The following is a 23,579-nucleotide window of genomic DNA, read 5'->3' as shown; positions in this document are numbered from 1 at the left end:
AAACCTCAAAGGATCCACGCGTAGAGGAATGGCGGGGCCTTGATGAACCCCGATGGACATGGTTCGCAAGGCGAAACTCGCCGGATGCACCATGCTCAAAGAGACAGTTGGAGCTCCAAAGGTGTCGGAAGTCAAGCCTCAACAGGACGCTACACCCGAACCATGCATGACTCTCCCCGAAATACCTTCCCAGAGCCCTCATCAACTCTCATTTTGATCACACAAGTCAAACCTGGAAACAACGTACTAGAGAAGCTGTCGGGTAGCGTGGAACATCGGGGAAATCAAGCACAAGCTCCTTCCATTGCGAATCCGGCATAGATCGACGCCCACCACACGTGTTGAGAAGGAACGCCGGCTCTAGATTAGGATTGAGCTCTCCACCTGGATCTAAAGATTGCAAAATCTTTGAGGTAGGGAATTCGCACAAATCGAGGAGCTTGTCGATGGATCTGAAACTCGCCGACCACCGACGAAGAGAGCTCCCTGGTCTCGATGAGGTGGGTTTGGCTCGCGTCGAGCTTCGGAGATGAAGGACCGCTTCACTCGTGTTTGTTAGGGGAGGGAACGACTAGGACTAAGAGAGTACGCGAGGAAGAAGACCATTGGTGGTGGCTTCATTGGTGTTCGAGTGGGGCTGAATCGTGTGTGGGTCGTGCGACTGTTGTGTTTGGTTTGAGGATTAGGGTTGAGAAATAGATAGATCTTATTGTGTTAATGTATTATAAAAAAATAGTTCATTCATTATTTTTTATTTAAAAAATTTAAACAAAAAAGGGAAAAATTGGAAGCTAAATTTGGTTTAACTGTCACATCATCAGAATTGGTTATTTAAACAAAAAAAAAAATATTAGCTAGTTTGCAATTTCAACATTTGGGGTTGTATAATCCGTGTAATTTTTCAAAAATGTATGTCTTATCTTTTTTTTTTTTTTTTTATCTAAATATTACTATGATAAAAGCCTGTTTATATTACTCTGTGTGTGTGTGTGTGTGTAAAAGAAACTAGTGAATACCATATTTTCTGCCATGCATATTATGCAAAAGATAAACTTTGAAAATTAGTTAAATATATTTATCTCATAGAACATCAATTACATATATATTTCTTTGCTATAAATATAGCTTTTTCCATAGACATGGATGAGGAACGGCGGAATATGGGTGCTCACTTGCTTGGGGTGACAAAAATTGAGTGCCATCAACGTTATCTCGGTTTGCCATTTTTTGGGACGTAAGAAAATTGAACTTTTTTGCTTATATTCTAAAATGGTTTCAGAACAACGTAAAGAATTTGAAAGACTCATTGGCATCGCAGGCCGGAATATGGGTCCTGAAATTATTTAACATGATGTTAAATGGTTGTTCAACTAAGTTGTTGTGATTACTTGCTGAACAACTGATTGATTTTATCCGGATAACTAAATTAGTGATCAATCAAACATATAAACGAAAGAAATAAGAGACACACGAGATTGGTAACCCTGTTCGGTGAAAACCACCTACTCATGGGGGACAGTTATGTCCGAGTGAAAAGCAATCCACTAACAATCCTCAAATGTACAGGAACATTAAGTTTGACTAAGCTCCCCTTCGCAAACACCTTTTTCTTTTACACCTTCTGGATTCTTTGCAACCTAAGCTCCTCTTAGGTTTGACACTCCCTCTCAATTTCACTCAATCTTCTCCCGAAGATTATCAGCACGTCAATATACATAACAGGTACTCACACTTAGTACGATGGTACAAAAGCTATGAGTTACTCAGAGTTTTTTGTCGATGTAGATCTCCAGAATAGAGAACAAACTCAAAGATATTCCTACGTGAATTCACCAAACAATAAAAAGAACAACCAAATCACACAAACCCTCAGTGAATTTTATATGACTAAGTTCCTATAAATTCGCAAAATCTAATAAGTCGGATTCTCAAACTCCGATCTTATTCATCCAAGCAAATCTAAACTAAACAACGTGTTTAGTTGATTTATTTCACGCGGGAGGAAAAGGCGCAAGTACCTTGGCTTTAAGTTGTTTGAACAACTTTTTGACGCTCTATTTGGAACAACTCTGTTACAATTTATTTTTCCAAATAAACTATGCCATAAAAGATTCAACAAGTCCTTATAAGACGGCCCTTCAATCCATTCCCCTTATGTTTTGAGTTGTTTTAGGCTTCCAATTGGTTTAATTGATAATATTCACTGAATCATTTCCAGATTTTGGTAGGGAGATTGCAAGGATCATAAGAAAATTCGTTGGATTAAGCGGAGAGAAATTTTTGCTAGTAAGCGGATGAGGTTGGGTTTCAGGGATATGGAAAGCTTTAGTCAAGTATTCATGGCAAATAGAGTGTGGAGATTGATGTCCAGCCCAGAATTGCTAGTTAGTAGAGTCTACAAGGCATGTTTTCCCTATCGGGGAAGTATATGATGCTTCCCTAGATTTGGAGAATCCTTGTTTGGGGTCATAAAATCTTCCTCACGAGTTCCCATTGGAATATTGATAATGAAGATAATGTTGATATTGTTGCACATAAATGGATCCACTGGCCACAGAATTTCTCTCACATCTTTCTATCGCCCCTCCCTTCAAGTATGCGGGTTTTTACGCTGAAATCTGCAGCAGGTGAATGGTACATGAATCTCATTCGTGTGATGTTCAAGATAGTGGACGTGAATGATATTTTGAGCATTTCTTGCTCGAATTCCTACCAACAACATGGGTACGTCAGTAGCTGGGAGCGCGGCGAGTTGGTGGCCTAAACTATAGAGCCTTGATTTCTCTGCCACTGTTAAGCTTCTTATTTTGAGAGTATATGTAGAATCAGTATCTCAACATATACGATCTTGGATATGAGAGGAGTTCCGGGGATGTTTGGAAAAAGGCGGGCCTTAGTCCATTACTCTCCAGCGATTAATCCCATACGCCTCGCAACAACAGTAATTACGTTCCTCGTGTCGGAATAACCGAACTTATTTGTCGTGTTGATGTGGCATATTTAGTTCAACCGTAATGATGTCGCAAATGGTAAGAGATCGAGATCTTTTGTAGAAATGGTGGATTGGGCTAGAGGCTTCCATGTGGAGTTTCAAAATACCAACAAGAATGAGCATTCGGAAGAGAAATTTGTTTGTGCAAAGAAAAGGTGGACTACCGCCCCTTTTTGACACCGTCACAGTAAGTGTTTACGATGTCATGGATATGCACAATGCGGCCTTTGGTGTTGGAGGAATTGATAGCAATCATGATGAAAATATACTTGCTTCTTCGAATGATTTTTTCCAGCAAGGATTCTCACCTCGACTGGTTAAGGCTGCTGCGATACGTCGAGGAATCGTGTGGGCTCGAGAAATGCGAAGGAGAAAGATACGAATTCCCAATCAGATTGTCTCAGTTGTGAATTTAATTAATCTCCAAATAATGATCTTGGTTTGAATATTCTTGTTTAGGTAGACGATTTGTATGTTTTAGATTTTTCATTTTTCGCATAGAGATTATAATGCGATTCAGGCTAAATTTTGTATTGTCTCCCAAAAATCTTCGAGATGATTGGAGTTTGTTCCGCCATGGGCCAAAGGATTGTTGTTCAAATATTTGGGTTATGTTGAATGAAATATTGGGCTATATTTTATATAGGTATATGTACATAAACAGCTTTTCTAGTTGGGATTATTCCTAAATATGACATCCTCAATACTTTAAGACCAAAATCCAGTAAGTCAAAATTAATCCAAAAGTATGACTTTCATATATGTGTAAGTACAAAAATACCCTTGATAATATTTTCTTTTTATTTTTTTTTGTATTTAATTTTGTTATTTACTTAATGATCACAAAAGCAAAGTTATAGATCCTTTTTCGTTTGGTAATTAAAAAAATAGTTTGAAAATTTTGGAAATTTGTTTGAAGATTTATTGATATTTTGTCTTTTTATTAACATGAATGTCAATAAATCTTCAAACGATTCTGAATTTTTTTTTTAACATTTATGGACATCGTTGTCAATAAATTTTATGCATGTCAATAAATCTTCAACAGACCAAATTCTTCGAAGATTTATTGACATCCATAAAATTTATTGACATCGATGTCAATAAATGAAAAAATGTTAATAAATTTTGAAACAAATTTCCAGATTCTTAAAACCAAATTTTTTTTCTTCAGATTTCCCAAATCATTAGATATATATGAGGCTTTTGAAAGAGTGAAATCGTGAAACACGTTGATATGGACATTAATCACTCTTTCTCTCTTTCTCTTCGCCTCTACGTCAATTTCCTCTTCTTCTATGTCATGATTTCTTCTTCTTCTTCTTCTTCTTCTTCTTCTTCTTCTTCACCCAATATGATAAAAATAAAAAATAAAAAAACAAAAAAAAAACCCAAACCCTAAAGTTAATCCATGACAAATAAACTTAAATCATCCCCGGTAAATGGAGAGAGGCACGAAACGAGATTGTTTTCGGATGTGTAGTTGTTGATTTTCTTTTGGTTTGCTTGAATATATATATATATATATATATATATATATATATATATATATATATATATATATATTTCTTCAGATTTTCCAGGTTTCCAAGAAAGAAAATCATAATATTGGAAATGTTAATAAATGAGGTAGATTATTGATGATCATGTAAATAAACTAGACAGACGAAATATACAAATAAATAAATAAATGTTTCATTGAGAATAATTTTGTAACAACAAATATAAGAAAGTCAAACTTTTGAATTAATTTTGGCATATTAGATTTTAATTTGATCCAAAAATATTGAGGAGGTTATAGTACATGAATAATCCCTTCCTAGTTGAAGACATGGGTTTACTAGTTCTCCGCTATTATTTATTTCTAATCTAGATTGGCGCAAATGAGACACTTAACCAATTTATATCAGTGTTTTAAATGTCTGAGAAAATCGACGAAAATCGGCGGCGGGACCGTTGCCACAGCAAAAACAGCTGGCGACTACATATATTGTCGTTTCGAGGTTAAATGTCGTTCGATTTTTGTGGAAACGACATGTCGATCGGCCCAAAAATGATCGGACGTTTTCATTCATTATAAAGAACAAAACTAAAAAAAATTTCGTGGATTTTCGTGGAAACTCGAAGGAAACGGTTTCGTTCCAGCAACTTTCGGGCCAACCAATTCAACGGCGACACGATCCAGAATCCGATGAGCTTCGGGAACTTTCGGCAACGTCGTTTCCGTTTCGACACAGCGCAATACAAATTCAATATATTTTCGGCGAAAATCGAAGAAATCCAAGATACATAGTAAATAATTTTAAGGAAAAAAACTCTGTAAAATTGGGGTGAGAAAGAAGAAGAAGAAAGAGGGCATGAGAGAGAGAGAGAGAACGAAGAGACATCTTTGGATAAAAAGGAAAGAAAAGCATCTGACACTAAATCATTTTTCAATTTCTTTTTATATTTTCTAATATATATATATATATATCTATATATATAATACATATATAATTGATATGTAAGATTATTTTTTGTTTGTATCGAAATCCGTGATATATTATCTTCCTCTTGACAAGCCTATTTTCTCATATATTTGTTATGAGAACATATATGTTAGTTATGTAAAAGGAAAAAAAATATTACTACATCCTTTAATAATATTGACCAAGTAATGTAAAAATTAGTAATGTAAATAAATAAAAATGTTATAGATATATTTTATTAAAAATTTGAAAATAGTAATATTGATAAAATCATATTTATTTTTCAATATATTTTACAACATTGTTTCCGTTCGATTTTCCATCGGCATGTCGATTTCTCATGGTAAACGACATTTTAAAATGACATCTCAGTTGCCCTTTTCACAATTTTCCGTTCGATTTTTCGTCGGCATGTTGATTTTTCGTAAATCAGGTGGTTCGAAACGTCGTCGAAAACGGCATTTCGAATCTTGATTTATATAGAATCGACTATATTTTTCGCGTGAGATTTGGGCATATATTTTACAAATGTCTTCACGTTTTGTAAATACCGCTATTATTTTATAAAATACCGCAAATACGGGAAAATATTTTAGAAAATACCGTAGATACCTCAATTATTTTAGTAAATACCTTAGATATATTCAAATTAAGATATTTGTTTATTTAATACCTTCGCCAAATGCCACGATATAACTTTGACTATTTTTCTAACAACTTACATTGGTTATTTAGTTGAAACTTAAAATTTTAGCAATTTTATTAATCAATTAGTTTCAAATGGTTCTTTAATACGAGAAAAAAAAAATAACGAAATAAAATAGAAATTAAAATGAAGAAGCTAATCTGTGGCGAAAGGAAAAACAATTCCAAAAAATATGGAAGAAGGTCAACTAATACAAAGAATCCTCACACAAAAACGTTACGAAAATGACATCATAAAAACGAACACCTGTTAATGCAGGAATAAGCTGGTAACTAGAACTTCGACTGAATATCCAACACGACATTCTTATCCAGCTGAAAAGCATCGGCAAGAATATCAGCAGGGATGTTTGGCTCAGACCCGAAAACTATGTTGGCGATCGTGTTGATACCGGGGTTCTGGCTGCTCAAACCCGAAAATGCTTGTGCATAACCGTCCCCGATGTTTCTCTGAAAGTGAACAAGGCCTCGCGGGAAGACAAACACGTCACCCTCGTGGAGGATTTTCGTGAAGAGGCGGTTATCGGGGTCGGAAGTGATGAAGCCGACTTGGAGCGTGCCTTTGACGAGGGTCAGGATTTCGGTGGCCCGCGGGTGCGTGTGGGGCGGGTTGAGGCCCCACGGGGCGTAGTCGACCCGCGCTAGAGAGATTCCGAGGGTGTTGAGCCCCGGGACCCGGTCAACGTTGATCAGAGTCACTCGAGACCCGACCGGGTTCGATGTGTTTCCTGGCTCGTCAAGCCCGCTCAGGAAGAAGTCATCGGCGCTTACAAGACTTGGGTCCTTGCACAACGCCCCGTTGACCAACACTGCATATTATTGTATAGTTCATAATCAGACGCGTCAAGTAACGTTATTAACTATTCATTTAGACGTTAGGCGATACACTGATTTGATATTTTAAAAAATAAATAAATAAATAAAGTTTTTATGAGAGAATGCGACGTGGAAAATTTGCGTCGATTTAAAAAATATAGATCGATAATCACATAGTACACTTATAATAAAAGCAGACGTACCAGGATTGTTGGTATCTCTGACGCAAAAATCTTGAAGTGGAGAAGGATCATGTCCTAAAGCAATGGAACATATCATGAGACATAATCCAAGCTTTATGAAATGAGAAGACATTGTATATGCTGTTGATATCAGGTAACCCAAATGATGTCAAATTTCTTGGTAGCTAACCAATGCCCTTTATTTGCTTATAGCTAGTCACAAGCAATTCTACAATAATGGTTGATTTATTTACTTGATTTTTTTTGTGTTGTCCATGATAGCCCATTTAAAGCCGCTTTTATAACCAAGGGTAAGAGGATATATGAGAGCTTGTTGGACATGTGTGTTGACGTTTTCTGGTTGCGTTTAAGAGACACGGTCAAATATACAATAAAATTATATTACTGTTTTTTTCTGCACGATTACATCATATGAATGTTCGTCAACTATAGTTATTTTTATGCAATTTTCGATATTCATGAATATAGAATTGTCATTCAATTGAACTCGAAAGTTGAATGCTTTAGTTGATTTGGGATTATATCTATAATATAAGCAGAGTCATATATAATGTTATAAAATCGTCCCGGCTACCGAATAAATGGACAGTACTTTATTGTTTGATACAATACATGCTCTATTACAACACGTAACTGGTTTGCTAACAAAACACAAATACGTCAAAGTAAAATTTTGTTCTGACCATCTCCTTTTCAAGATAAAGTCAAACCGTATTTAAAGATAAACGTTCTTCACACCATGTTCGTTAAATGTTTGTTATAAGAAATTTAGGAGCCGTTCAGATGACGAGGTCCTCTTTTAGTTAATATAATATATACACAACATATATATACATATATATATATATATATATATATATCTATATATAGAATATGAAAATAGGTTTATAAAAGATATTTATAAGTGATTAGCCTCTTCTCCTTTTGAGGGGTGATTAAAATTATAATCAATCTATCATTTAATTTAAAAATAGTCACCCTTATATTATATTCCAAATTATCCTTTTTATTACCAGAGAGTCGGAATCGTATATGTTGCGTTTTGTTCCCTGTTTCATTCAATCAAACCAGACAAGACTTGAATCACACGCCAAGAACTTTCAACCTAAAAGACGAATACAAAACAGATAATTGGAAGAGACACAGATTTACTCTGGTTCGATCAATGTGATCTACATCCAGCAACGAGTTCAAATCCACTATCTTCTTGATCAATTACAACCTTCTACTGAAAATCCTCAAATTCTAGGGTTCTTGAGAGAATTTCTTCTAGAGAGATTTTTGGGAGACGAGGGAATATTCTTCTGTTGTAATGATCAATTAACTGACTCTAGGATAAGATTTCTCTATTTATAAACCATAGAGAAAACGTTTACACGGCTTATTTAGAGTTTAAGTTATCTGTGTAGATGTCCAACGAACTTGATCCAACGGCTGTGATACACTCCGAGAGTTGAGAATACAATCAACACCTCACAATCCACCTTGATATTCATTCTTCAACCTTCTACTTGATTGGACTCGCCTTACTCAGTTCCTTGAACTTCCAACCTTGATCAGTTTCAAGCAATGAGCAAACTTATTGCCTGAGACTGTCTTGGTTAACATATCAACTGGGTTCTCTTCTGTGAAAATCTTCCGGATCTTCACTACCTCAACGTTAATGATGTCACGCACGAAATGCATCTTCACATCAATGTACTTCGATCTCTCATGGAAAACTTGATGCTTTGAGAGATGGATTGCGCTCTGACTATCACAATGAATTGTGACTTGACTATGTGGCATTCCCAGTTCAGCTACTAAGCCTTTCATTCAAATGGATTCTTTGACTGCTTCAGTTATGACCATATACTCTACGTCTGTAGTTGATAAGACCACTACTGATGGAAGATTTGATTTTCAACTCACTGCTCCACCACACACAGTGAACACAAATCCTATGAGAGATTTCCTTGTGTCCAACCTACCTGATTGATCTGAGTCAACAAACCCTTCCACTTTAGCATCTTCTTCACAACACCTTCTGTGAATGATTCATGTATCTAAAGTCCCTTTTAGATATCTTAGAATCCATTTTACTTCTTGCCAATGCTCCTTCCCAGGTTCAGCCATGAACCTACTCACCACACCAATTACATGAGCTAAGTCACGTCTTGTGCAGATCATGGAGTACATGACACTTCATACAGTACTTGAGTAAGGTATGTGACTCATCTCTAACTTCTCTTCATTTGTTGTATGCTTCTGTAAAACAGACAACTTAAAATGCTGGGCAAGAAGGGTTAGAACACTTTTGGAAGTAGACATGTCAAATTTTTCAACCACTTTGTTTAAATAATCATGTTGATGTCGACATAGAATCCCATTGATCCTATCTCTCCGGATTTCCATGCCAAGAATTTTCACAGCAGGGTCTAGATCTTTCATTTGAAAAACATCACTAAGTCTGTTTTTCAATTGATCTATCTCAGGCTTGCTATGACAAATTATTAACATGTCATTAACATAAAGCAAAAGGTAAATCATTTGGTTCGCAGAAACTCTTTTAAGATAAACACACCAATCATAAGAACTCCTCTTATATCAATTTGAAATCATGAAACTGTCAAACTTTAAATACCACTGCCGTGGTGAGTGTTTCAAACCATATAAATAATTTTTTCAAAACACAAACTTTATTCTCGTTTTTTTATAAAAGCTTCTGGCTGAGCCATGAAAATAGTTTCTTCCAAATCACCATACAAAAAAGCAGTTTTAACATCAAGTTGTTCAAGTTCTAAATCAATTTGAGCAACAAAAGCTAAGAGAGTCCTTATTGATCTGTGTTTAACTACCGGAGAGTAAATTTCATGGAAATCTATGCCTTCTTGTTGAGTAAAACATTTTCCTACAAGTCTTGCCTTATATCTAGGTTTCTCAACTCCTGAAACTCCCTATTTAATTTTGAAAATCCACTTGGACCCAACTAGTTTCTGATTTTTAGGTTTGTCAACTAGGATATAAGTTTTATTTTCATTTAAAGAGTCAATTTCATCTTGCATAGCAGATTTCCATTAGTGACCATTATTGCCTAGAACAGCTTCTCTAAAGGTCCTGTGTTATTCATTCAGAACATCATAACTTATTGAGAGTGCATATGCAATAATGTCAGCATAGCCATACCTATTAGGAGCTCTGGGGATTCACATAGCTCTATCTGCCTTCATCAACTCCTTCATCAACTTGCTCTTGGTTAGCAGCATCATCATGTTATTGTTGATATGCAGGCTCTTGATCCTATGGGAGCTGTTCATGTTGATCAATGACTTGTTCCTAATGTTCTTGTTGTGGTGCTTCTTCTTGTTGAATCTCCACCTCAACGTTGACATCTGGTACTTGATCTTCTTTTTCTTCTAGAGATCCAAAGTCCTTGTATGCTTGCCTTCCAAGGAAATCACTTTCATTGAAAGTGACATCCCTACTGATTAGAGACTTTATGTGTCCTTGTTCCACACACCAAAGCTTGTACCCATTTACTCATATATGATAGCCTATGAAGATGCACTTCAAAGACCTTGCATCTAGTTTCCCCTGTTTAACATGTGCATATGTTGTACAACCAAACACTTTCAATCTAGAATAATCAGTTATATGGTTAGTCCATACTTGCATAGGAGTTTTGAAATTCAGAACTGATGAAGGACATCTATTAATAAGGTCACATGCAGTGGCTACAGCTTCTGCCCAAAAAGTTTTAGGCAACTTAGCATGGATTAGCATACATCTTACCTTCTAAAACTGTCCTAGTTTACCTTTCAGCAAGACCATTTTGCTATGGAGTACCAGCCACAGTTAAATGTCTTTGAATGCCATGTTCCCTGCAATACTGATTGAACTTTTCTGATACATACGCAAGACCATTATCAGTTCTACTTTTCTTTACCTTGAAACCTGTTTGGTTTTATGTCATGAGTTTCCATTCCTTGAAAGTCTGAAAAGCTTCATTCTTGTGTTTGATGATATACACCCAGGCCCTTCTTGAGTAATCATCGATGATTGTCATGAAATAGCTACTACCACCATGAGAGTTGACTCTTGATGGCCCCCATAGATCTGAATGTATATACTCAAATCTTTCTTGAGTTATGTGCACAGCTTGATTGAAGCTTAACATGTGAGCTTTACCTAATACACATTCCTCACAAAACTCAAGCTTACCAAGCTTATCAGTACCAAACAGACCTTGTTTAGACAATTCAAGAATAGCCTTTTCACTAACATGTCTTAATCTCAAATGCCACAATTTAGACTTTTCATAAACATTTTGGACAACATGAATGACATTTCCAGTAACACTTTCTTCAATAAGATAGTATATACCATATTTTTATTTGCCTCGAATAACAATTGAATTTCCTTTTGATACATCGAGGATTGCTCTTTCATATTTCCAAGAGAATCCTCGCTTATCAAGAGTACCTAAGGAAATTAAATTCATTTTCAAGTCAGGAATGTACCTCACATTTTGTAGAATTATGTGTACACCATCGTACATCTTGATCCTGACATTTCCATGTCCAAGAACCATGCACGCCAAGTTATTTCCAAGTAGAACAGTGCCTCCATCTTCTAGGATTAGATCTTCAAACCAGTCTTGTCTAGGACACATATGGCATGTGCATCCACTGTCCAAGATCAAATCTTTTGATGAGTCTTGATCGGAGACATTAAGCAATTCTGCAGCTCCTAGGTCTTGCTCAACCAATGCCAGTTGACCTTCCTTTGTGTGTTACCATTTCTTTCAGGACAATTTTTTATGGTATGTCCTTCTTTATGACGATGGAAACACTTGAAGGTGAAAGTCTTGTCACCAGCTTCAACTTTGGCCTTTTGACTCTTCTTTTAATGGTTGTTGGTGTTCTTCTTCTTGTCCCACTTTCCCTTGACGTTGAGGCCTTCAGCTTGAGTCTTGGTCACTGGTTTTGCCTCTAGTTCCTTGGATTTCAGAGCAGCTTGAACTTCTTCTAGGGAATTTGAGTATTCGGTGCGACATGTCGCACCTAATACGTTGGAGGCATGTCGCACCTAATACTCGTATTCCCTCCATTTTTGAGATTTTTTGAAGCCATATAGGTGCGACTGTGGGTCGCACCAAAAAGTGTCGCACCTAATGTGTGACACTTTTAGGTGCGACATGTCGTACCCGAAGCATTTAGCGAAGAACTTTCGGGTATGACATTTTGGCATTAGATGTGACATTTCGTCGCACCGGATGCCTATATATATAGTAGCGTGGCTTTTATCAATATATCTCTTTGAGGAGCTCTTTATAGAACATAAAATAAAAAAAAAAGTTATAAACTTATGATTTGTTAAATTGAAAAACAATTCATATATCAAAAGAAAAAATAACCAAGAAATACTTTTCTGCATTTAGATTATAAAGTCGGCTGTTGAAATAAGGCTGGGAATTCAGAAAAAAATAATAATAATAATAATAAAAATAAAAATAAAATAAAATAAAATAAATAAAAATTGCGTATGGGAAGAATCAAGACAATACGTGTAAAAAATAATGAACGCAAAACATCCTACTATATCATATTTATATCTATATCTATATTTATTCAACAAGGTCGTCACTTTTTTATTTATTTGAAGTAGTGCATGAATACTTGAATATTTCTAGTGACCTAGTCTTACCTATTATGTCACTGAGCACTGCGTGTAACATTATGAAACATGATATCCAGTTAAAACCTACAGTGGCAAGAGCATGAACTACATAATTCCCTTTTCTCTTAATAAAACTAAAAGAAAAATTACTACAATCATTTAGTCTCCTAATGTCATCCACAATGAATCCTTCCTCCAGGTTTAGAGTGTTGTTGCCGTTGAGAATTGTCACCGCCGTCTTCGAGTCCGATTCAATCTCACATGGCTCATAACCAAAACGACTTGCAAAAATGAGTCCATCCCGTATCGCCGTGAGTTCCGCCGCAAGGACTGAACATGTTTGTGTACAGACTTTGCTGAAGCATGCCACAAAAGCACCGTGATGATCTCGGACACAGCCTCCGATACCCGTCGTCCTGCTAGTAGTCCTGAAGGCAGCGTCCACATTCAGTTTCCACGGTGACCTGAAGGGAGGCTGCCACTTTTCATTGTCATTGGCGGTTACAGGAAGCGTTGTGGGGGTGCTAAACAATTTATAATCTTCAACAAGTGTCACAGTTCTCTCGAAGATCTCAGAAAACTTCGAGTTCCTCGCCTCATGAATCACCTTGTTCCGAAAGTTCCAAATTTCCCACACCATCGCTGCTAGAATGTCGAAGTCACTGTGAGAAAGATTTACCTCGAGCTCAAAGATAATGTCCCGAAAAACCCGTTGGTGATGCGTTTCCAAGAGACGTTCAAATGGTGAGTTTCGCCACGCCACCTCGATCAGCGGGCAAAAAATAAGCGCGTGAGCAGAAGTCTCCACCACTGCTCCGCAAAAATTACAGTGGGGGTCCACGGGCACGTGGTAAGTCTCCAGATTCCCATTGGTGGGGATAATGTCTTTACACTCTCTCCACAAGAAGGTTCGGATCTTCAGTGGGGTTTTAAGATTCCAAATCTTGAGCCACTTGTCCCGGTTGCCGCTTGAACTTGAACTCGAGGGCGAGGCAATGTTTTGAGTCGCTATATGGTATCTGTTCTTCACCGTATACATTCCTTTAGGGCCGTGGTGCCACACAATTCGATCTGGTACATCAGAAAGAGGTCTAGGCATTGCGATTATCAGATCGGCTTCAAAAGGGAGGAAGTTCTCTTTGATTTTGTGAGTATTCCACGCACCGGAGCTAAGCAGCAGATCACTGACTTTAGAATCCAAAGGGAGTCTTTGTGGGGACTGGACTTTATAGCTCGAGGGCGAAGGAATCCATCTGTCGTAATAGATGGAGATTCATCGCCCCGAGCCTACTCGCCATCTCCATCATTTGTCGACGAGGTCTTTGCCCCAAACGAGACTTTGCCAGATGAAAGAACTTCCCGCCTTTGGTCCTGCGGAAAGAATACTACTCTCCGGAAAATATTTTCCCCCCAGTACCCGAGCAGCCAAGGAATTTGGATTTGTTGCCAGACGCCAGACTTGCTTGGCAAGAAGTGCTTGATTGAACTCTCGAAGGCGTCGAAAGCCCATCCCACCATCAGCTTTAGAGCGGCACATGTAATCCCATTTGGCCCAGTGCATTTTCTTCTTGTCACCCGTCGAGCCCCACCAGAATTCTGCGCATAAATCCTCAATAGCGTCACATATTCCAGCCGGAATTTTGAAAGAACCCATAGTATGCGTCGGAATGGACTGAATTACGGACTTTATCAGAGTTTCTTTCCCTCCAGCAGAGAAGCATTTATTTCCCCAACCGTGGAGACGTCTAAGAGCTCTCGACCTGAGGAACCCGAATAGGGTTATCTTGGAGCGAAGGCTGAACGTCGGGAGGCCAAGATAGAGATCAATACCAGTAGTGGTCGGGATATTGAGCATTTGTTGGATGAGGTCGCATGTCTCCCGAGCTGTGTTCGGAGAGAAGGTAACGCCGGATTTATCAAAATTTACAATCTGCCCTGAACCTTTTGAGTACGTCTCAATGCACCATAGTAAGCTACGACAATCTTCTTCAATGGCCCGAAAAAAGACTAGGCTGCCATCTGCGAAAAACAAGTGCGAGATTGTTGGACTATTCCGAGAGATCTTCACTCCGCAAATATTACCCATTCGACATTGTCCATGGATTAGCACTGAGAATGCTTGAGCGCAAAGTATGAATAAATACGGGGAGAGAGGGTCCCCTTGTCGGATCCCTCTAGAAGGCTTAAAAGACTCGGAAATCTGGCCATTAACAAGCACCGAGAGGCTAACCGTCGAAACACAATCCATGACTCGTCCTATCCATCGAGGCCCAAAGCCCATTCTTTCCATAATACCCTTTAAAAAAACCACTCAATCCGGTCATACGCCTTACTCATATCGAGTTTTAGCGCACAATAACCAATCTTTCCGGATTTTCGTGCTCGCATCCAGTGGTTACACTCAAAACCCAACATAATGTTATCGCTGATTTGTCGTCCAGCAATGAATGCACTCTGATTCCGATAACCTCATTGAGAAAAGGATTTAGCCTGTTAGCCAAGGCCTTTGAGACCACCTTGTAAAGGACGTTACATAGGGCAATAGGTCTAAACTCCTTAACCTTGGTCGCATTCTCTACCTTCGGTATAAGGGAAATAATCGTGCGGTTCCATTCCTCAATCGTAGCCCCATTATTCAGGATCTCCAAGCACGCCTTCGAGACACGATCACCCACAAGACCCCAATATTTCTGAAAAAATAGCGCAGGCATCCCATCCGGTCCCGGGGCCTTAGTGGGGTGCATTCCAAAAAGAGCCTCTTCCACGTCTTTCCTGGTAAAATCAGCTTCCATTGAATCTCTTGCAGCCTCTGATACTTGAGTGAAATCAGAATTTAACACACAGATTAAATCTTCCATTGATGGGGACGTACTTTCAAAGATCCCTCGAAAGAAAGAAATAAAAGCATTTGAGATATCCTTATTGGACGAGTGTTTGTTCCCATGTTCATCAATGATCTCGCTGACCTTATTGATTCGTCAACGCTGATTAGCTTGTGCATGGAAGAATTTTGTGTTCTTGTCGCCATGTGCTAGCCAGTTTGCTCGGCCACGTTGTTTCCAGTGGAGTTCCTCCGCAGACAAGAGTTTTTCAAGTCTAGCGTTCATCACAGCTATATCCTTCATCCTTGTTCCGTGGCACTCATCTTTTCTCGCCTCCTCAATCTCGACCCTCAATCTTTTGATCTGTTTTGGGAGGTTTCCAAACTTGGAGCGACCCCATTTGTTGAGACAGGTGCTTATTAACGACAAATCCAAAGCCAAAAACTCTGGTGAAGGCCCGGCTACTTGTAACCAATTTTCTTCTATTATATTTTGACACTCTTGATCATGTATCCACTTTTCCTCAAAATGGAACCTTCTTTGCGCTCTTGTATGTCGTGTGTTGATAGCTGGTGACGCCGCAGAGTGAGTTCGTAAACAAATCGGTCTGTGGTCGGACCCGTGATAGGCTAGGTTATAAACCTTGGACTTCGGGAAAATTCTTAACCACTCATCGTTTCCGCGGAACCTGTCCAGCCTCTGCTGGATAAAGCTCGGTCTTAGTTGGTTGTTGGTCCACGTGAATTTCTCCCCGACATATCCAAGATCATGGATATCCGCATCGTGAAGAGCTCGGCCAAAGTTGTTCATGTCCAGCCATTGTTTAGCCAAACCTCTCTCCCTTTCATCAGTCACTAGAATCTCGTTCCAGTCCCCTCCAACTAACCACGCTTGGTCCTGTCCTCTATGCATACCAGCAAGACGTTGGAGGAGGCTCCATGAAAATTTTCGGTTCTTCGGACGGGGATCACCGTAGAAGCCGGTGAATCGCCACGAGACTCCTTTAGACATTACCCATGCATCTATGTGCCCTGGTGAGTAAGAACGAATAGTAACATCGATGTTATTTTTCCAAAATAATAATAGCCCTCTTTTCCGGCCAATACAATCCACAACAAATAAACCGTCAAAGCCTAGTACAAATTTCCAAAACGAACATTGAAAAGAAAAAAGACGAGATTCTGAAATAAATAAAAGGTCAGGGTTTTCATTCCTGACTAGGCGCTGTAGGTCGTTGAACGCACCGGGATTGCCAAGTCCCGGGCGTTCCAAGCGATGAGATTCATTGGCCTCGGCGGGTCTGGCCGTCATCGCCAGCTCCCGCCGATCCCGGAGTGGAATCCCGCTCCGCATTCGTAATTTTTCCTCGAATTTCCTCCACCCAAACGCTTTGGCCCTTGCTGTTGTTGTTGATGTTTGTCTCCACCATCTCCATAGACGAGTCATTTCCATCTCCACTAGTAAGAGCCAGAAAAGAATTGCGAAGGTTGTATCCTTGAGAACGTTCGCCCCGCCTGGCTGAGTTCTTCACCGTCGATAGTCTAACACCATTATTTGGGAGAGAGTTTATGGGATCTTCGTCGGAATCCCTGTTTCTCAAGGCTGAGGTATTGCGTTTCTTTGTTGAAGGATTGGCCACGATTATTTCAGACCCCTTGGTCAGCGCATGCCCCTGGAGAGAAGAGCAGCCCAAGGTATTTCCATGTGGCCCAGTAGAGTCTCCTTGATTTTTCAGAAGTGGGCCTTTGACTGTTGAGCCCAAGAGGACTATTTTCCAAAGGCAAATCCTCAGGCCTCTCGTTAGTCCTCCTCACGTGCACCTCACATGGTATTTTAGAGCCAACTGCGTCTGAAGTCAAATTTCCTTTTGCGTGCTCCTTCCAGCTAGGAACTCCGAGATTCTCTCCAGGATTTGCTCCAACGGGATTTGATTGAGATCCCGATTCCTCCGCCGCTGATTTTTTACTCGGTTTCTCTCTCGGAATCGGGTCAGACTCCGCTCGCCAGCCACCGTCAAAGCAAGAAATCCGAGTTTCTTCAGAACGAAGCCAGGCACCGAGGACCTGGCGTTCACCACCACCAGGCTCCGTCGTCATCAACACAGGCTTCCGGCACGAAGATTGGTCATGGCCAAAGTGACCACACCCAAAGCAGAGGAAATGGAGCTTCTCATATTTGAACGCCACCCACATGGGTTTGCCCGCCACCGGAATAAAACGCCCCGGGAAGAGTGGTTTGGAGAGGTCCACCGTCAGTTTGAATCGAAAGAAATCTCTGAGAACCGAGCGGAAATCCGGGTCCCATTTGAAGAGTGAGATATTCCCCCCCGCCGAGGCAAGGCGGGTCAAATTTTTCTCCGTACGGGCCTGGATCGGGATTCCGTACACCCTAACCCATAGATCCATGGACGAGAATTTGCAATCCCTCCAGTCTTGGGAGTCTGGCCAATTCTCCGGAAGAATTAGTCCTCCAGAAAAGCACCAAGGACCTTTCTTTATCATTCGATCCGCCACCTCGGGGCTCGAGAATTCAATACCGATGAAGAAGCAGCCGTCTCTTTTATCCAAGAGTTTTGATTTCCAACCGGTCTTACTCCACCACAATCTGCTGAGAATAGAGATCGCCAGCTTCGCAGTACCGATTTTCGGTGCCATGAATTTTCCGACCACCGCAGCTTTCAAGCGGTTGATCGCGGAGAGATCGTCGCCAGCACTCGCGTCGTCATCCCAGTCGCCGTCGTCCATATTCAGTCCGTCAGCGAGATCAGCAAGAGAGTCAATATCATCATCATGACCAAGGTCTTGTTCAAAGTCCATGATCAGTTACAGAGTCTCACGAAGAGTGGTCCAGGAGGAAGGGCTCATCTATAGGGAATAGAGAGCGATCTACGTCACTGTTGTAATGTCTATTTGAAAGTTACACATTTATCTTCCATAAATTGTATATTTACTAGATAGTTTTTTTTTTATATTTTTAATGTAAAAAGATATTTATTTATATTGTCTTCTCCATGTATAAATAGAAGTTCTCCTTTCATATCAATACAACAGATAGAAAATCATTTTTCAATTTTTTGTTCTCTGGATGTCTACATGGTATCAGAGCTCAGAAACTCAATCACCATGAACACCTTTGAAAACTCATTTGCCCTCAATACAACCAAATCTTCTCCAACTCAGAATTTTGCTATTTGAGACGTAGAGCACTCTTCACGACTTAAATCAAGAAGAGATGTTTGTCACTCTTCAACTCGCTCACTCATCTATGGCAGAAGATCAATCTCTACGAACACCACCAGTGGACCTACCCTGAAGACGCAAAGCTCCACCGTAGAATCGTGGAGACCAAACATGTATTCAAGCTGTTATCCAGACTCAACAAGGACTCGGATGAAGTCTGAGATTGTATCCTCAGTATAAAACCACTACCATCTCTCCGAGAAGCCTTCTTGGCGGTCAGACATGAAAAAAGTAGGAAGAAAACCATGCTTGGAGGAAATCAAGTCAATCAGAGCTCAGACTCGTCAGCTCTCATCACTTGTGACGAAAGCCTAGCAATCGAGTTTCCGTAGACAACAAACCATGTAAAGCCAGGCCTTACTGCGACCATACGACCTGGTCATACTCGAGAATCATACTGGAAACTCCATAGGTGTCACGACCCGCGAGCGTCGTCACCTCGCCCGCAAGCCGCGACTCGACGAAACCAACATCACGTAGCGGGAGCATATCATATATGAATAATGAAATGTAAACAAGACATTTAAAGTAAATATATAATTTATGAAACATATAATATACGAAATACAATATTATTAAAAGTGCGGAAACGTTTACAACAAAAGTGGTTATCGGAAATCTTGGGAAATTTTTCGTTTTTCTTTCAGATCTAGAAGTCGTATATCGACCCTTATACATACATATATATGTACATAGAAGCTCCCGACTTTACATATATACACGGGATATTATTTAAGGAAGAGTCGATATTATTCAAAACATTATATATATAGAGGACTACTTCCCGAGCCAGAACCCATAGCCCGTAGGTCAAGAGATACGCGTCCCGTCTCAGTTTCCTTCTCGGTACATTGCCGCCTTGCCCTTATCTACATTACCAAGGGACATAAAACTATGAGTCGAATGAGTCAGTAAGCGGGAGTCTAGCCTATGAAAGAAAAGCAGCTAATGCAAAGCATGTGACGTGCGAACAAGCAAACAAGAATGCAGGATGCAGCTATCACCTACAAGTGACTAATGAGCGCGCATCCTAGAATACTAGCCGTCCCGCAAGGTTATACACTCCTCACTGCTATAACCTCCGGTCCGACTAGAGACCAGTTTCAGACTTCGAGCAGCAGTCGTCAACTGATCTAAGTTTTAACACATGTCTGGGATCCACTAGTGGTACTTCTTTCATCATGACGTCAGCGCCACTGGTCTCTGGCATAGTGAGCTCGCGAACCGCGACCTTCACCCACTACGCCTCGGTGTGCTCAAGGCAGCTTCCGGTGAGTCTTCCAGCTAGCAATGAGCTCGCAATGCGCGACCTTCACCCATTGCTTCGAGTACTCGGCGCACGGACCGGCATGGCCCGCCAAGCACAAGTCAGGGACTTGTGAGTACCACCGACACGAGTTTAAAGTTTGGGTACACTGCAGCTAGCAGCGTACACGTTAAACTTATATACGGAAGAGCGTGACGGGATAAACCCCGAAAGAAATCATTGTTTCCCTTTGAAGCTCGTTTAGTGTTTTAAGTTGAAAGCTCGAAATATGACTTTCGAACTCTCTACTCTCGATTGAATTTGAGAGTCTATCGCTCTTCCGTCCTCTCGATTCTAACCTACTTCCTAGAGTTAGAAGAGAAGTCTAACCGCACACAAAGCAAACAAGGTTGGTTCAAGTTAGCGTTTGAACCTAACGGGCGAACCCGAGCTAAGTTTTCAAGCAAGAGTGGCCGAAGCCTTAACTTTCGAGTTTATTCATTTTTAGGCTTTTACCTACTCTTGTTTACTAGCAAGCAAATGCACAAACAAACAGGGTTATACCCTTGGTAAGTAGTTGACTTATGTCTCCACACTTACCCGGAATTGTTCGACAGAAAGCTTGACGATTCCTGAAGGTGTCTTGCTTCACACGTTCCTCGAGACACTTGGCACTTGTCGAACGTCAAGAGAACTAGCATCCGGAGTCGAACATCTATTAGTTAATGGATTCGAGTTTACTTGAAGAGGATAGGGTTCGTTGTCGGGATTAGAGTTGGTTCGAAAATCAGGAATTTAATTTATTATTCCTCGGTTTTTCGGAAGTTTATTCAAGACTCACGTATTCTCGTATCGAGACTGATACGAAATAATGTTCAACGAGTAATCATGAGTCTTAAATAAATTAAATAATCCGAAATTAAAATAACCGAGAATTCCAAACGAATAATTAAATTAAATTCATAAGCATCATTAAATAAATAATTTATAAATTATTTATTTAAATACTGAGAGTACATATCTAAGAGTATTTAAACGCTATAAGCGATTTAAAACTCACGAGTTAATCGAGCTTTATTTCGATAACTCTTCCACTTGATATCTTCAGAAACTGATCTCGTCGCTCTTGACTCGTCTGGTTCCCGTTCGTCCGTCAAGATCTGTAATTCAAACCTGGAACCCGATAACGAGTTAATATCTTAAATTCCAACTCTTATCAGTTTCACAATCCAAATCCCGATATCACAATTCAAAACCCGAACCCATAACCAAATCAAACGAACTCAACACAATGTTGACCACGAAACTCCCGAGGCTCAGAAAAAAACCCATAATACAAACAGACCGAAACAGCCAAAACCATAGCTCACGGCCAAACATCAAAATGAATCATTCAGCCAACAACAACACACGGTCACAACAACACACGGCCAACCAACAACTTAACCAAGACAACACTTTCAAACCATAATCCAGGGTCAACAAATAACGTCCAAGTATCCAGAATTCACAACTTCACAGCCTCAATCCATCATTAAACAGAAATCCAAATCAAAACTCATAAAAAAAATTTCACACAGCCAAGATAACAATTTCAATGAAAATTCATCCAAAAATTCTCATAAAATTAAAACAGGCCCTCTAATCATCACCCAAGCTTTAAACAAACTGAGAAACAACTCAAGATCATTACTAAACACGCAGAGATCAAAAGCCCCAAATCCAAACCTAGTTCATCATGATTTTCGGCCAAATTGAGTCCAAAACAAGAAATCCGAAATCAATTGACAAACTCAAGTCATCAACATCAAAACTCGAGCTCAAAGAACAACTCAACTCAATCAATTTCTCAGATTTCACTCGGAAATCAAAAACCCCAAAAAAATCTCATGAACCCTAGCTTCAAACAAATCCATTCGGGTTTGATTTCCTTACCAAGTTTCTCGTGAATTTGGACTCCTCGGCGTGCTAACACTCTTTCCCGGCGTCTCTTCCTCGGGCGGTGGTCACGGCGAGCTCACGGCGGAGTGCTTCCTCGGCGTGGACGCGCGGCTACGTGGCTCGGTGGCTTGATGGCGTGCGAAGAAGAAAGGAAGGAGAAGAGTGAGAGAGAGAGGATGGCGGTGATGATGAGGCTCGGTGACGGGTGAAGATGGAGCTCGGTGTTGTTTCTTTTTTTTTCTTGTCTGGTTCTTTTGGCCGAGCAACGTGAGGAAGAAGAAGAGAAGTAGAGAGAGACCGAGAATGAGAAATAGAGAGAGTGAGGGACGGGTGAGGTGGCAGCGAAAGAGAGAGGATGAGTGGCTTAAGAGGCTAAGTGGCACTCTCACGCTACGCCACGCGTGCACAGGTGGCCCACTCAAATATTTCCACAATTCTCTTAAAACGACCCCCTTTTCCTCTTTTTCTTTCAATCTCGTCCTTCAAAATGTTGCACATAGGTCCTTTTAAAATAAACTCTCACAATTCTGTCCTTAATTAATTAAAAATAATCTTGAAAAATAACCGAGAAAATTATTATTATTTCCTGTTATCTTGAATATATTTAACGGATTCCGGAATTTATTTTTACTCTTGAGATTTTTAAATCTCCGAGTATGTTTCGAATAATAATATTGGATTACTCGAATATTCTCATTCCGAAATTTCATCGACCTTAAATATTATCATATTCCAAGATATTTAAAATTTAAGGACGTTTCATATGCAACAAGAATTTGAATTAAAACTCGTCCATTTTATTCAAATTCACAAGTCGAGCGGTTACAAAAGTTTATACATTACAATAGGAAACCATGAAACTTGAAGTCAGCTCGTGATACCAAAGATCCAAACTCAAACAGAAATTTAGTATCCACGATCTCCGCTGCATCTACTTCCACCTTGAATGTGTCTCCATTCAATAATGACTAGCTCGCAATCTTCCAGTAACTCATCCAACAAGCTCAACTCGGAGGAGAAAGCTCGATCGGGAATACTGTGGCAATGAGGTAACTCTTCTCGCCATGTAAGCTCTGAAAATTCATATGCATGGATTGTCGACTCAGGGGCCTCGGATCACATGACTGGTAATCGAAATTTGTTCACGAAATATTCTATGTGTGATAGAAACATATCGTTCACCATTGCCTATGGATCCAAATTCAAAGTCGTTGGCATAGGAACTGTGATCATTTTAGAGTCCTCAAAAGCCGGATTCGATGTTTTAATGCCTCAACTACACTGCAATTTATTGTCCGTGCACAAGTTTAACAAGGATCCTTGGTGTCGAGATATATTTGATGAAAGCACTAGTGTGTTTCAGGACCAGAGTTCAGAGAGAAAGATTAGTAATGCCGAGCTGAGTCCTGGACTCTACATCTTCAAGACCAATCCATCCAATGTGACCCACCTATGTCAAATGGCCCAATCTCCATCTCCACACAAAGAA

At 39.7% G+C, this 23,579-nt stretch overlaps 3 protein-coding genes across 3 annotated transcripts; all 3 read right to left on the bottom strand.

The window, feature by feature from the left end:
* Window positions 1-6,438: 6,438 nt before the first annotated feature.
* LOC149385189 (putative germin-like protein 2-1) lies at window positions 6,439-7,296 on the bottom strand. Its single transcript, XM_089625217.1, has 2 exons — window positions 7,185-7,296; window positions 6,439-6,974 (listed from the first exon to the last, which is right to left on the bottom strand). Exons 1-2 carry the CDS (start codon window positions 7,294-7,296, stop codon window positions 6,439-6,441), a joined length of 648 nt encoding a protein of 215 aa, XP_089481343.1.
* Window positions 7,297-12,068: 4,772 nt separating this feature from the next.
* Window positions 12,069-13,941, bottom strand: LOC149385188 (uncharacterized). Its single transcript, XM_089626265.1, has 3 exons — window positions 12,993-13,941; window positions 12,870-12,887; window positions 12,069-12,190 (listed from the first exon to the last, which is right to left on the bottom strand). Exons 1-3 carry the CDS (start codon window positions 13,939-13,941, stop codon window positions 12,069-12,071), a joined length of 1,089 nt encoding a protein of 362 aa, XP_089482391.1.
* Window positions 13,942-15,820: 1,879 nt separating this feature from the next.
* Window positions 15,821-16,675, bottom strand: LOC149385187 (uncharacterized). Its single transcript, XM_089626264.1, has one exon. The coding sequence runs from the start codon at window positions 16,673-16,675 to the stop codon at window positions 15,821-15,823; it is 855 nt and encodes a 284-aa protein (XP_089482390.1).
* Between the last annotated feature and the right edge of the window lie 6,904 nt (window positions 16,676-23,579).

The sequence above is a fragment of the Urtica dioica genome, chromosome 9, assembly GCF_054948205.1.
Source record: "Urtica dioica subsp. dioica isolate 48M chromosome 9, U.dioica_male_clone48M_v1_H2, whole genome shotgun sequence".
Lineage (NCBI taxonomy): Eukaryota > Viridiplantae > Streptophyta > Magnoliopsida > Rosales > Urticaceae > Urtica > Urtica dioica.
Note: the sequence above shows the minus strand (reverse complement) of the source record. Positions and strands in the feature narration are given on the sequence as shown.